Here is a 14,335-nt window from a genome sequence, read left to right as displayed (position 1 = left end):
CTTCTTTATAGGAGCTCACCCCATTAATGCAAGACTGAGATTCCTTCAAAACCTTCTGCTCAAAAACATCCCATTGTGCCTCCTGTCCCACTGTTCTTCTTGTGCCACTGCCTGAAGCCTAGACTTGCTCTGGTTGTCATACCCTCCCTGGATGGCTCGGCTTCCTCAGCTGAGCTGAAAGCCACACTGCTTTCATGTGATTCAACCAACCATCTCTTTTTTGGTCAAGCCTTTCTCCTCCCTGCCCAGGAAACACCGTGTCCATTCTAGCCCTGCCCTTACACATGTCCTCCTATCCTAAATTGTCACCTTTTCTCTCCTTTCTCATCCATAATCTACTCACTATGCAAAACCACGGGAAGTTCTGCAGATCAGCTCAGCTGGTAAGAAAGAAAGGGTAGATTCAAACCCAGAGACACTTCTCTCTTCATTTATCTCTGAAAGATGATGCATATCATATACTCGAGGGTCTGTTCATCTGCCCTGTTTCTTCCTCTCTCTACAGCCCCTTCCACTGTTCCCATCATGCACCAAGTCAGTGCCACCATGAGGAGCATCACCTTGTCATGGCCACAGCCGGAGCAGCCCAATGGCATCATCCTGGACTATGAGATCCGGTACTATGAGAAGGTGAGCCAGCTCCATCCTCAGTCTTTCAATACCCAGGGCCAGCCACTGTCCGGGGGATGGTGGCCATCTGAGGACTGGAGGAAATCCGGAGGGAGGGAAAAATCTGCTGATGGAGGCCAGAGGCTCCTTGGGAGAGTTCATCGGGTCTTCGTTGGCAAAAGTCTCCAAAGTCCAGACTCTTCCTGTGTCAACTCAGGAGAGAATCTTCCAGCCTACACCCTGCTGTCTGAACAGTTCAGTGGGCCGGTATGGGCAGAACCAATCCCATTTTTCCCAGTCATATGTTCGCTCTATTAACATAGATGCTGCAAAGTTCCAGGTGTCCCCTGAACTTCCCAAAGATTTTGTGGTTTTGTAGAGCCGTGTTCTCTAAAGTTTTTGATCATGTTCTTCCAATATATGTTTGTGTATTTATAGGTCATATGCATGTACTACTGCACTAGTATATTCATAGAGATTGAGGACATGTAAGTGGAAATTTTGAAGGATGAGACAGAAATTAAAAGAAGTGTTTGTGCTGCCCACTGACTTCTCTTTAGCAGCTGCTCCTGAGGCTTGCAGCAGGGCACACACTGCCAAGTAGGGAAGTGGTGCCTTGTGGAGTTCATCCCCTTGGTCTCTGTAGGGGAGGCAGTACCTCCTTCCCACCCTGTTAAACTGCAGCATTTGCAAAATCCCAGGAAAATACTGACCCAGCACATCGTTTGTAAAGACACTCCATTCATTAATTGGTTCAGCAAGTACTGATTAAGTGCCTGCTATTTGGCAAGTACTATTCCAGGGTATATGCATGATCCAAACAAAGATGCCTGCCCTCACAGGGCTCACTTTCCAACAGAAGGAGACAAAAAAGGAACATAATAAATAAGGAGATCATATAGTAGTTAGAAAATGAATGATGCCATGGAAAATAGAGCAGAGCATGGTAAATGGAATCGGGGGTCAGGTTTAGGGGAGGAACAGGTTACAGAATTACATAGGAGGGTAAAGGGAGGCCTCTTGGAGTAGGTAGCTTCTAAGTAAAGACTTGAAAGAGGTGAGGTTGTTGTGAAGTGGGGGAGAGAGAGACAACCACCTGTGCAAAGCCCCTGAGCCAGGGTCATGATTGGTGATTCTAGGAACAGGAAGAAGACCGGCATGACTAGAGTGGTATGAGCAGTGGGAAAGTAGTAGACAGGTGAGAGAGGTAACCAGGGGAGGTGATCAGGCTGGACCTTAGAACTTTAGCTTAACCACTGAGTGAGATGAGGATTCATATAGCAGGGTTAGAAGCAGAGAAGAGACAAAATCTGACTTACATTTTAAGAGGCCCATTCAGCTGTCCCATTAAAAACAGGCCTGCTAGATTACAACCAAGGATGATGGTGGCTTGATTAGGATGGAAGGAGATGGCTGGCGAAGCAGGGTAGATTCCAGATATATAAACTAAAGGCAGAGCAATGGGATTTCTAACAGTTTGGGCTTCAGATGTGGGAGGGTTTAGGCCTGGCCCGATAGAAGGAGGTAGCCACCATTGACTTAGAAGGGTGCTTGTTGGGGCTCCTGGGTGGCTCAGTCGATTAAATGTCCGACTTCAGCTCAGGTCATGATCTCATGGTTTGTGAGTTCGAGCCCCACATCGGGCTCTGTGCTGACAGCTCAGAGCCTGGAGCCTGCTTCCAATTCTGTGTCTCCCTCTCTCTCGGTCCCTCTCCCCCTCATGCTCTGTCTCTTTCTCTCAAAAATAAATAAACGTTAAAAAAAAGAAAAAAAAGAAGAGTGCTTGTTGTGAGAGAGCATATTTGTGGTAAGGGAAGGGACAGAAGTTCAGCTCGATGTCTAAAACACTTCTGAGATAGCCAGTAGTTCAGGCAGCTAGATGTCCCTGCCTGGAGCTCAGGAGAGAGGCCAGGTTGGAGAAGTCCATCTGGAAGCTGTCAGTATGTAAATGTATGAAAGCCCTGAGCCTGGAAGAACTATCCAGTAGGTCAGTGGAGAGAGGATCAGAGATGGAGACTCACAGCCCTCCAGGACGGAGGCAGTATTGAACAGTGGTACGTGACTGCCTGGGGAAGGAGGGCTCTAGTCTCCAGTGCCCTCCATAACTAACCAGCTGTGCAGCCATGGCCAAATTATTTAACCACTCTGGGTCACAGTTTTCACATTTGTAAAATAGTAGCAGTTTGTGTCCCTGTAAGTGGAGGGCTAGATGGATCACCAATCTAGTCTGTGAGGATGTACACCCTTCCGCCCTTGCGGCCGAAGTTGCAAGCAAGGTGAGGATTAGGTAATGTTCTATTCCATTTAGAGAATATTGGGTTTTGTAGACAGTTGATTCAGATAATTCTGTGAATTGGGGGTAATTTAAACCATCTGGATTCATAAGCAACCATTATATCCAATCAGCTTTGAATTGGGAGCCCTTGTTTGCTAGATATTTTTTATCAGTTAATAAAGTAAATGTTGGGTTTCCACAATGTTTTGGACCAATCTGCCTGGACCAATTGTCCACACAGTCTCATTTCATCATCAAAATTGACCTAAGAGTTTGATAGAGTTATCATGTGTGGCCAGCATATGATGCAATGTCAGAATCACCAGAAAGATTCTAACAGTGCCCCTTCCCACACACACTTGAACTTGAGCCTTATAAGCTCACCTCAGAAAAATAATAGTAATTTCTCCCTAGTCTGCCCCTCTTGGGTGCCAAGAGCTTTATAAGCATTATCTACTTTTCTCCTCACTACCCAGTGTGGTAAATATTAGTATCATTGCTATGGGTAAAGAAGCCAGTGCACAAAGTAGTTCAAAACAAAATAAAACTTACCCAAAAGCACACAGCCAGGAAGTGAGCTTGTCACACAAGGCAGTGCTGGAGATCAGCTACGTACATGCGAACCGCCTGCCTTCCACCTCATCTGCCCTGCCAAAGGCACTCACGCCATCATAGGGGTGGGCTTTGTAACAGGCTCCTGCCTGTGTCCCTTGGCTCCTCATTTTCCAGCTCACACCCGACCCCTTCTGCTACTTTTCCCTTTACGTGAAAGCCTTGTCCTTTGAAATACTGTAATGAACTTCAACTTTTGATGCTATGAAGGAAGCTTATTCTCCCATTTCAGACCACGTCCCTACTTCTCCGTAATTTATACTAATTATTAACAGACACACATGCACAGCAGCCCAATGCCCGAGGCAGCTTCCACACCTCAGTGAAGCATATTATTGTCCTCACTCCAGAGGATAGAATGCTTTCCTCGGAAACACAGAAGATTCTTTGCCAAAGCATTGGTTACCATACGGTATGTTACTACAGAACTCTCCTTCACTTATAAAGTGCTTGACTGTAAGATCTGTTACATTGCCTGGACCATTTCTAATACAAATAAAGAAAAATACATTACCCTGTGAGGGTATTTTGAAATAACCACAGTGGTAATAAATCATCATACACTGAGTATCTATTATGTGCCAGATATTCACAAATACATTAGCTCTGATCTTGAAAAGAAATAAAAAGAAAGATACTTGAGAGCCAGGTATAACCAATTTATAGGTGATGGAACTAAGTCACAGAAAGGTTAAATGACTTACCCATGACTATAGAGAATCAAAACTATGGACATTTTTGTTATATTTCAATGGCGAAAATTTCCGAGCTCAGTAAGGAACTAGATAGGAATCATGCTGATGCCGAGGATCTCAAATTTAATGTGGCCTGTGAAATAAAAGATTGTATCTTAATTTTAAATCCAAATTCTTGTAAGCAGAATGATCTGCCTACCTGCTCCATGAGGCTGGCGAATCCTGGTCTTTAGAGATGCAAACACAATAAAACTCAGCCCAGTAGATATCCTGGATTCACCCCAAAGAAATAAATCCCCATTCCTCCGTTCTGTGCCACTTCTTCTAAGCCAGGAGTCAGCAGAGTTTTTTCCATAATGGACCAAATAGGAAATATTTTAAGTTTGTGGCCATATAGTCTCTGTCCCAACTACTCAACTTGCCTTTGTAGAAGAAAAACAGCCATAGGCAATATATCAGAAGGTGGGCATGGTTGAGTTCCAATAAAGCTTTATTTACAAAAACAGGTAGCTAGTCATGGGCCATAGTTTTCCAACCCCTGAAAACCCACCCTGGGTCTCCTACTTCACATCGCCCTCTCAATTTATGCTTGGAACACCTTTCAATTTCAGCTCTATAAATAGAATCAATGAGGCTTTCGCCTCCTCCAACAGCTCATTAATAGAGAGCTCAGATGCCATCGAGCTGATGACACTCCCAGAGCCTCTCCATGTTCATCTCCTTCCCATTTTCATATGCTTCCATTTATCATCCTCTCTTGTTTACTGTCTTGTAGCACTTTTCACTCCTGGTGTCAGCGCTTGTAGGCAAACCATGGGAGGGGCATCTACATCTGCTCTCAGCTGTCTTCATGATTAAGCGTTTAGATGCTTTCTTGCTCTTCATAACTGTCTGGGCCAGAATGGACTGGTTTAGGCCTTGGGAATTTCTACCCTTCAAATTTTAGGATCATTTTCTCCTAGAAACTCTTTCAGGCGTTGGCAATATCTTGTGCTCGATCGATTGGTTCAAATAACTGGTCTGAAGTGTGGTGTTTATTCATTCATTTAGCACTGAACCGTTGAGCAGTTTGGTGCCAGCCCTGGGCCACAGGTTGGGGATGGGAGCCATGGTCTCTGCCCTCCATAGCGATGATCTATACCTCTCACATGCTTATAGAATCAATCATGAAGCAAACAAACAAACAAAAAAGCCACGTGCTCTTTGCTCTCACCCATTTGCCTGCAGTTGATTAATGGGTTTGAAGAGAACAAGGATTAATACTCATTTTAATCACGAAACTTCTTGAATGTGTGGGCTATAAAGTGATAAGGGGTTAATGTTTTGTCTTCACAATCCAAATACTAATACGCCAAAAGACAGTTGTCAGTAAAAGAGCTGCCCAGTGGATGTTTCACTTCTTTCAAGCAGTGCCTAATTCCACAGATACCAGTGAAACCAGAAAATCCAGACAGCTACCCGGATTTTGTAGCAATGGGATTTTGTCCTAATTTGCAAGGTGATTAGGTGATTTATATAGGTTTAGGTCTTAGATCTTCAGTGTGTTAGGACAGTAATGACCAACGTTCTAGCTAATATCCCTCCTATAGTAGACAGCCTTTTTTCTGCTGGATCCCTGATTGGTGGTGGGGTGGGGGCATCCTCCTTTTTTTTTTTTTTTTTAATAGATCAAACCGATGGATGGGCAGTTCCTTCCAAGCAGTCCCTCCCAGAGGTCAATGGATATCCCCTCCATGAGGATGAGTGTGTAACCTTCAACCGTCTATTCAAGCTGACCTCTAGCCTGTGGTCTGTTAAAACTACTTCCAAGCATTTGTCACCACCACATGTGTCACCACAGTCTAGATGGGCCCACTTGCTTGCAGGCTTCTCATCTCTTTAGGCCTTGCTTTCACGTGTTCTATTCAGTTCTCACTCTCTGTATTTGTCCATGTGGCTAATTTCTTCCGCCTTTGATGACTCAACTAACGTCACCCTCCCAGTCTCCTTAGCAGCCTGAGTTGGGTGACCCTCTGCTCTTCCCGCCCCCCCCCCCATCCCCCAGCCCCCTAAGCTGCCTTCTGCCAGGTCACTCAGTCAGCACTGCTGTCAGCATCTGGGTATTTTCTGGTCCACCCCACAAGATTTTGCATCCCCAAGGAGAGGGGCCATGACTTGGCCCCTGAAACCATGTGTAGGTAGTACCCAGCACATGGTAGCATGCCATAAATGTGGCTGCTGGGCCAAATGATTGAGTGAATGCACATCAGGTCACCTCTGCCTTTGCAAAGTAGATGTTTGCATATTTTAAAACAATGGCAATTTTTTTAAATCATTGCACTGTATTCTTTTCTCCTGGCTCAACTCCCCAAACTTCTGTTGCTTGTCTGAGGCTGTGGCTTACACATCTCTTGCCGTCAGCTTTCCCCTCATTTGTTACCATGCCCCTCAAACCATTGTGCCTAGAATTCATCACAGAACCCCAGATCGCACAGGGACTTGGGAGCTTCCCTCTCAATGACCTAAGCTCTTCATTTTCACTGATGTCCCCATTTTGCTCTGAGACTGATGGTACAGACAGGGGCAGTCCCAGAGTTGAAACATTTGTTCCTGTATACTTGGAGATAACCCACAGTCTTCATAATGCACACATGAAAATGATCAGAGGCCAGGCTGGTGTATATGAGGGCACTGAGGGGAGGGTGTAAAGATGAAAGACAGCAATGAACAGAGTCCATGGGAAGCCTTCCTGGAAGAGGGGGCTTTAGAGATACACAAGGAACATGCAGGGTGCAGAGGAGCACTAGAGAGAGGCATTTCAGACCGGGAAAACAGCCCAAGCAAAGGCCCTGGGTCTGGGAGTGTGGCCCCTGAAGGGACAGCAAGGTGGTAATTTGGGGGTTGTGAGAGACTGGAATTGCTTCATTATGAGGACCCTATAAACCTAGATTTAGGAGTTTTGTTTTTATCTGATTATAACTTTAGGGAAGGTCAGAGATCTTTTTTAATGTTTTGTTTTTATTTTTGAGAGAGAGAGAGAGAGAGACAGACAGCGTGAGCAGGAGAGGAGCAGATAGAGAGGGGGACACAGAACTTGAACCAGACTCCAGGCTCCATGCTGTCAGCACAGAGCCCAATGTGGGGCTCAAACTCACTAACTGTAAGATCATGACCTGAGCCTACATCAGATGTTTGACTGAGCCACCCAGGCGTCCTGTTAGAAAAAAAGTTTGGATTTGGTGGAGAGGGAGTGGCAGAAAAGATAGGAGGCTACAAAAGTCTAGGCACAAACCAAATGTTAGTAGCAAAGACAGGAAGTACCCTTGAAGGCACCAACTGTGGATGGGGAGTCAGAAGGCTGAGAAACAGGAGCAAAAATCTGTGCACACCAGAGGACACTCATGTGTGGATAACAGAGACTATAGAAGACCAGGCAGAAGGTGCCGGAGAGAGTGGTGGGGGTGGAGGGGTGACCCCTGAATAGGTGAGAAGGGGCAGAGCCTACTCTCCAGGGAGAACGGACATGTCCTCCCGATGCTGGTGGAGAGGGAACTAGAAGTTGGGATCCAAACAGACTGACACAGGCCAAAGTGAAGGCAGAAGCAGGTATGGGAGGTGGTTTGGAATGGCCTCAGGCTTTGCAGCAGAGTGGACACTAAGTCACTCAGCTAAGGACTAGGACCTGAGGGAACTTAAGGGGTGCTCTAGAACAGTCATGGTGAGGAGATCCTGAGTGAGGAGAGAAAAGGCAAGTCCTCAATAGAAATGAGACAAAGGGCAGGGGCACCTGGGTGCCTCAGTCAATTAAGTGTCCGACTCTTGGTTTCAGTTTAGGTCATGATCTCACAGTCGTGATTTCAAGCCCTATTTGGGGCTCTGTGCTGACAGTGCGGAGCCTGCTTGGGATTCTCTCTCTCCCTCTCTCTCTGCCCCTCCCCACTCATGTGTGTGCTCTTTCTCTCTCTCAACATAAATAAACCTTAACAAAAAAAAAAAAAAAGGGGGAGACAAAGGGCCGATGCTGCCCAGCTTGCTTCTACTGACATCGGAGACGCAACACGATTTTGCAAAGCTGCATGTGCACTGAACCCTGGATGGGGAAGGACTAGAAAATGACGATGAGCCCCCCAGCCTGGCTCTGAGAGCCTAGCCATTTGCTCAGAGCCTCCTTTTTAGAGCATGGCCACCTCATGACACAGAGCTGATCCTTCATTCCCTTGGTCCAGGCCAGATGTCCCCCATTCAGAGAGAGGGCCTGGGGCCAGTGACAGCTTTTAGCAGATCTGTAGGACCAAGGACTGACAGGGCTTGGGTGCTCCAGGGTAGAGTAGGTGGGGACGCAGACCTCAGGAGGAGGCTGCAGACCGTTCTCCTCACTCTCTTTCAGGAGCACAATGAGTTCAACTCCTCCATGGCCAGGAGCCAGACCAACACGGCACGGATTGACGGCCTACGGCCAGGCATGGTGTATGTGGTGCAAGTGCGTGCCCGCACGGTGGCGGGCTATGGCAAGTTCAGTGGCAAGATGTGCTTCCAGACGCTGACTGATGGTAAGAGGCAGGCCAGTGAAGTGGTACAGGGCCAGCACTTGGGGGAGGGGAAGAGGCCCTGAAAAGCTGCCCTTGCAGCCCAAGTGCCAACCTCTCACTGGATTCCAGTGCGATTCCCTTGGAAGGGTTTGCCCTGGAGGGGTGGGGGCAGGGCATTACTCTTGCGTCATTCACAAGGCAGGGCATCTTTCTGAAGTCAGGCCTATTTCTCTCCTAACATCGCTTGGGTTTTCCTTCAGTGGGTCTCTGTACCACATGCAGAGAGGTCCTGGCAGGGAGACCCCCACGTAGCTCAGGGTTCATGTGCCTCCTGCCTCAGAATCAGGGCCCAGGTGTTGCCGTTGTTTTACCCTCACTCCCACTTCACCCCTCTGTTCTGGGGGACTGGGAGCTGAGCTCACAACCTAATTTCACGAGATAAGGTCTCCAGGAAGGACACAGAGGGGCAAATTTTGGGGTATAGCAGTCCCATGCAACCAGTATCTCAGCTTGTTTGAAACAGCTTCACATGTGACTCTAGCCATGTATCTCCAGTGATAATAGACAGACACTGTCTTCTAAACCATCCCCAAGGCCAGAAAGCCTGTCACCCAAAATACTTCCACCTTTGGGCTTTGTTAGTTCCCCATTAATGACAGTCTCTCCTGGTCCTCTGAGACCACGCTTTTAAATGGTTATGAAAATCTGATTTCCCTGTAGCCTGAGGAGGCGGCATGGGATATCTGCCTGTGTTCACCCACTCTTTCCCTTAGCCAGCCATTTACTGTGGTGTATGCTTTCGTTTTTCTGTTCACTGTCTGTCCATTTTATTTATTCATTTGTGAGCTGTTTCCTGATAGTTTTCCAGATATCAGTCTCTTCTCAACCCCCTCAACTGAGAGCCTTTAATTTTTCACTTATTAATTAAATTACACACAAAACAGTCTGCCTTTACATAACATTTTATTCTAGGCCAGCACTCTCTGACTAGGCATGTGATAGGACCTGAGGTTTTATATTGACTCACATTATGATGTTTAACAATTTAACATTTCACCAGAAACATTTAAAATCAGATGATTTCATATGAAAACCATAATGTGCATTTTCTTGTGAAAAGCTGAAAAGAAGCCAGAGCTGATGGGCGTTGTAGGGGGAGGGCTGTACCCCCGAGCTGAGAGGCAGCTGCCCCCATGGGGCATCTGCCCCTTCCCAGTGATTTGTACCCAGATGCTTTAATGTGAGTTTTCTGGCTCCTGTAGGATTGGAGTTTGCAACTCGTTTTTAGTTCTTTTCAGGTGAATCTTCGCTCATATTTTGAGGATAGTGAGATGGGGTAGAAACTGAGCCAATTTATTCAGGTTAATAATGCTGCCGGTATGAAAAGAATGCAGGCTGTCTCCTGTTCCTTAAGGATTCTGTCCCCTCTTTGCACCTTACTTACCATCTAGATTTATGGGCACTGTGGCACCAGGAAGTACACAGGATTAAAAACCCAAAACTCAGAATGCTCTGAGCACTGGTCTCTTGGCAATTCTGCTAGACAAATCAAGAAGTAACAAATTTCTCCCAAGAAGACTATTCCTTTTACATTTGGCAGTTAAGTTTTATAAACCCAAGAGGGGCTAGATATAAGAGAGTTTTGGTAAGTGGCCAAATTCAGGAGTATTTATCTTAATGACTGAGGTTTGCACATCAGTAGTAATTATGTTCACTGAGGCTTCGGGCCCCGTCTTCAGCATAAAGGTGAGTTGAAGGTTGATCGGTGATAGGTCATTGGAGCCGGAGGACCTATAGGATTCCGCCCAGGTCAAAGACCACACTTTGGGCAGCATTGACCTCCACATGACAGCAGAGCTACTATGGGCTGCTGTTAGCTCTAGTATGCTAACCTTTGGCTTATATGCTTTTTTTTTTAACCCATTCATACAGCATGATATCTGCACGTTTATCAAACAGTCCAGGTGATTCTTATGCTCCCCGGTGTTTGAGAATCATCATTCAACTCTGTGAGCAGAGGAAGGCACTTCTAAAGATAAGGATGTTGCTTCTTGAAGCCTCTCACTCTCTAGAAATCAATTTTAAAGACTGAAGGTCACATTGCTTTATGAAGTTTTTAAGTTATAAAGATGTTTTTATGGACTCTTCATTGTGGTTCCTTGAATTTTGTTCTTTTGCCAAAAAAAATTTTTTTTAAAGTTTAATCACTTATTTTGAGAGAGAGAGAGAGAGAGAGAGAGAGGCAGAGAAAGAGGAAGAGAAAGAGAATCCCTAGCAGGCTCTGCACTGTCAGTGCAGAGCCCAGTGTGGGTCTCAAACTCCCGACCTATGAGATCAAGACCGGAGCTGAAACTGAAAGTCGGGCACTCAACTGACTGAGCCACCCAGGCACACACACCCCATTTTTTTTTAAACACACATGTTACAGAAAGCTGTCAGTTGAGACACTATACCTTCAGTCTTTAAAATTGATGTCTATGGAGTGGCTTCGAGAATAACATCCTTATCTTTGGAAGTCCCTTTCTCCACTCACAGAGTTGAACAGTGGTTCCTAAACTTTGGGCAGCATGAGAATCGCCTGGAACATTTGGTAAATATGGAGATATTCTGCTCTTCACTCAAAGGTTCTGATTCAGTAGACCTGAGGAGGGCCCCAGAAAAAGTCATGGTTTGTTATCGGGCTCAGGTGATTCTGATGCAGGACATGGTGAATTTCACTTCAAGACCTATTGTCATTGAGGTTGCCAAGTGAAATACAGGATGGCCAGATAAATTTGAATTTCAGATAAAGAACTGACAATATTTTATTCTAAGTAAGTATCTCCCATTCAACATTTGGGGTATACTTACACTAAAACATTATTCATTGTGTACCTGAAATTCACTTTTAACTGGTCGGCCTGTTTTACTGTATCTGGCAGTATTGTATTTTTGGTCGGCCTGTATTTACTGTATCTGGAAGTATTGGTCGGCCTGTTTTACTGTATCTGGCAACCTTAATTGTAATAGAACACATAAAGCTTGATCTCTGTATGCCTCAGTCCTTAATGCCAAGTGGAGGAATAAGCATAATAATAATAATAATAATAATAATAGCCAGCTAGGCCAAGTGGTTTCTATGGATTAAGGAAAAGAGTATTAGGATTTGGGACACCCGTGATAGTGCAGACATTGCAAACTGTGCCTCTCATAATTTGATTGTTTTATTATTACCTTTTTTAGTAGAAAGGAGTCTGAGGGTCAGAGAGACTAAAGACTTTGTCCAGGATCACGGAGCTCACCCATGGTAAAGCCAGGGTTTCGGGGAGCTCTGTTCACCTCTGTGACTCGGGGGCTTCCTTTTTGCCCGCGTAATACAGTACAGTTCTAACCTTGGCAGAGGCCTTGATCCTATTCTTCTTGAGTGGGAACTTTGGAGTGCCGGGCCATTTCTCCGGTGTTCCTTCATCCTCCACAGCTCCTGGTGTAGCACCTGCTGCCCAGCTGCTGATATTCTTTAAATATCTGCTCAAAGAATCTATACGCTGTGCTGTGTTTCAACACCTGTGTGTTTTCAAAAGTCCTTCAGCAGTGGTTTTTCTTCTTCCCCTTAGACGTATCCTAGCATGACTGACCGTCCTTTGAGATACCTTCCAAATGAGGGGATGTAGATTGGAGTCACCTCTGCTGTGGGGACGCATGTCATCAGCATTTAATTCTGAGCTTCTATCCCTGCTGTTTTGTTTTTATTGTTACTGTCATTTGCTTCTAGTTGTTCTTGTTTATTTGTGACTTGAAGATCATTCTTTGTTTTAGTTGGTCTTCTAGCTCTGAAGCATGGAAGCTGTACTCTACATATACACACACACACACACACACACACACACACACACACACACACACACATATTTATAATGTCTTTAGTGTCATGCATTGAGTCCCAGCTGTATGCAATGAGCACACAGGAAGAACTCTAATGCCTCTTTTTCACCTAGATGACTACAAGTCTGAGCTGAGGGAGCAGCTGCCACTGATTGCTGGCTCGGCAGCAGCCGGGGTCGTGTTCGTGGTGTCATTGGTGGCCATCTCCATCGTCTGTAGCAGGTAGGTCCTCTACTTCCATCTGCTCCCACTAGCTCACCTCAGACTCGGAAAGCCCCTCTCCACATGCAGGCCCCTCCCAGGCCATGCAGACTGGACGGGGCCTGACCATACACAGCCTTGCTGTGAAGCTCATGGTCATCATTCCATCTCAATCCACAGGCAGCCTAGAATTGTCCAGATTATTTGTTTTCTCTGTGCCTGGGATAAAATCCTCCATAAGAGCTGGGCAAGGCTATGGGTAAACAGCATCCATCTTCAAACCTCATTTTATTCCCCCTCACTGTTGGAGCGACAGTTACCAAATTGCATTTGACCCACTGGAGCATCACACCCTGTACTGCAACCCATCGTCTGGTTAGAGAGCCAAGGCCCTCGGCAGAGGGCACAAGGCAGGCAGTCAGGAGGAGAGCCAAGGAGGAAAACAGGAACTCCAAGTTCTGCAGAAGGGCAGGCCCTGAGGCCTTGTGCATTTTTAATACTGTTGCTACTGCCTTTGGGGGTTAGCCCAGATTCTGCTCTGGAAAGCACTGTAGTTGGCTTCTCCTGAGCCGTTCCATGGTACAGCCAGCATGCTGATGGGTATCCTGAGAACCTCTGCCCCAGGCTCTGACGGGAACCCAGAAGCAGACCCGGCTTCCAGGAAGCAGGACAGGAGCTAAATGTTAAAGTGGGAGCTGCCCAGTTCCCAGTCCCAGAAGATGCCCTAGTGAGCCCCCGTCGGGACAGGGGAGCTGGGGGAGACCCCTGGTGCCGAGCAGCAGGGGTGCACTCCAGCTAAAAGAGTTCCTCTTCCTCGCATCTACAGGAAACGGGCTTACAGCAAAGAGGCCGTGTACAGCGATAAGCTGCAGCATTACAGCACCGGCCGAGGTGAGTAGAAAGCACACATCCACTGCCTGGTAGAGCAGGTGAGTGCTTGGAGGAGTGCTCCTTACAGCCAGACTGGCCAGTCCCAATGACAAGTCCCCTTCCAGCCCCCGGTGCCCCAGCAGCGTCCTTTCTCTGCAGGTCCCCAGGGCCACAGTCTGCCTGCCCCATCTGCTCTCTGCCCGTTGTGGGCACTCATTGGATGCTTGGCGGGTAGATTATCTTCCATGTTGATAAGCCCGTATAGGACACAGAATTCGGGGAAAAGATTGGGTTTAGCAAGTCAATGAATCCTGAAATCAGACTCAGTGGGAAAAGATGGAGGGTTCTCTATTAACATCTTCTGCCTTATCTTATCCAATTGAGCGGCTGGGGAATGTGTTAACCAAATTCACAGATAAGCCAGAGAACATGAATATAGGGAATTAAAAAGATAGCAGAGCCCAAGAGGCCAGAGTGTTGGGATATCTCCCAAGTGTTTTCTTTTAAGCAGTGCCTTTAAAAGTTTTTCTCACTCATTATCCTACCCATCTCTTTTTTAAAAACCTATGTATAATATTTTTATAACTAAAATTTCTCCTTACCAAAGTCCTACATCAAAACTATTCTTTTATCTGTGTAATTACAACATTGCAGGATCTGAAAAAAAGGTCACTTGGGCCACCTCCCTACTTCCAGAAAGCTTA

General features: G+C 46.2%; 1 protein-coding gene across 2 annotated transcripts in view; it reads left to right on the top strand.

The window, feature by feature from the left end:
* EPHB1 (EPH receptor B1) overlaps positions 1-14,335 on the top strand; it is a 430,256-nt gene that overhangs the window by 331,496 nt on the left and 84,425 nt on the right. For both annotated transcript variants that reach the window (XM_043595343.1, XM_043595344.1), the window contains exons 6-9: positions 506-630; positions 8,558-8,720; positions 12,674-12,782; positions 13,588-13,652. In XM_043595343.1, the coding sequence (XP_043451278.1) occupies positions 506-630; positions 8,558-8,720; positions 12,674-12,782; positions 13,588-13,652 (462 nt within the window). The remainder of the gene's footprint in view (positions 1-505; positions 631-8,557; positions 8,721-12,673; positions 12,783-13,587; positions 13,653-14,335) is intronic.

Source organism: Prionailurus bengalensis, chromosome C2 (assembly GCF_016509475.1).
Source record: "Prionailurus bengalensis isolate Pbe53 chromosome C2, Fcat_Pben_1.1_paternal_pri, whole genome shotgun sequence".
Lineage (NCBI taxonomy): Eukaryota > Metazoa > Chordata > Mammalia > Carnivora > Felidae > Prionailurus > Prionailurus bengalensis.
This window is presented reverse-complemented; position numbering and strand designations above follow the sequence as displayed.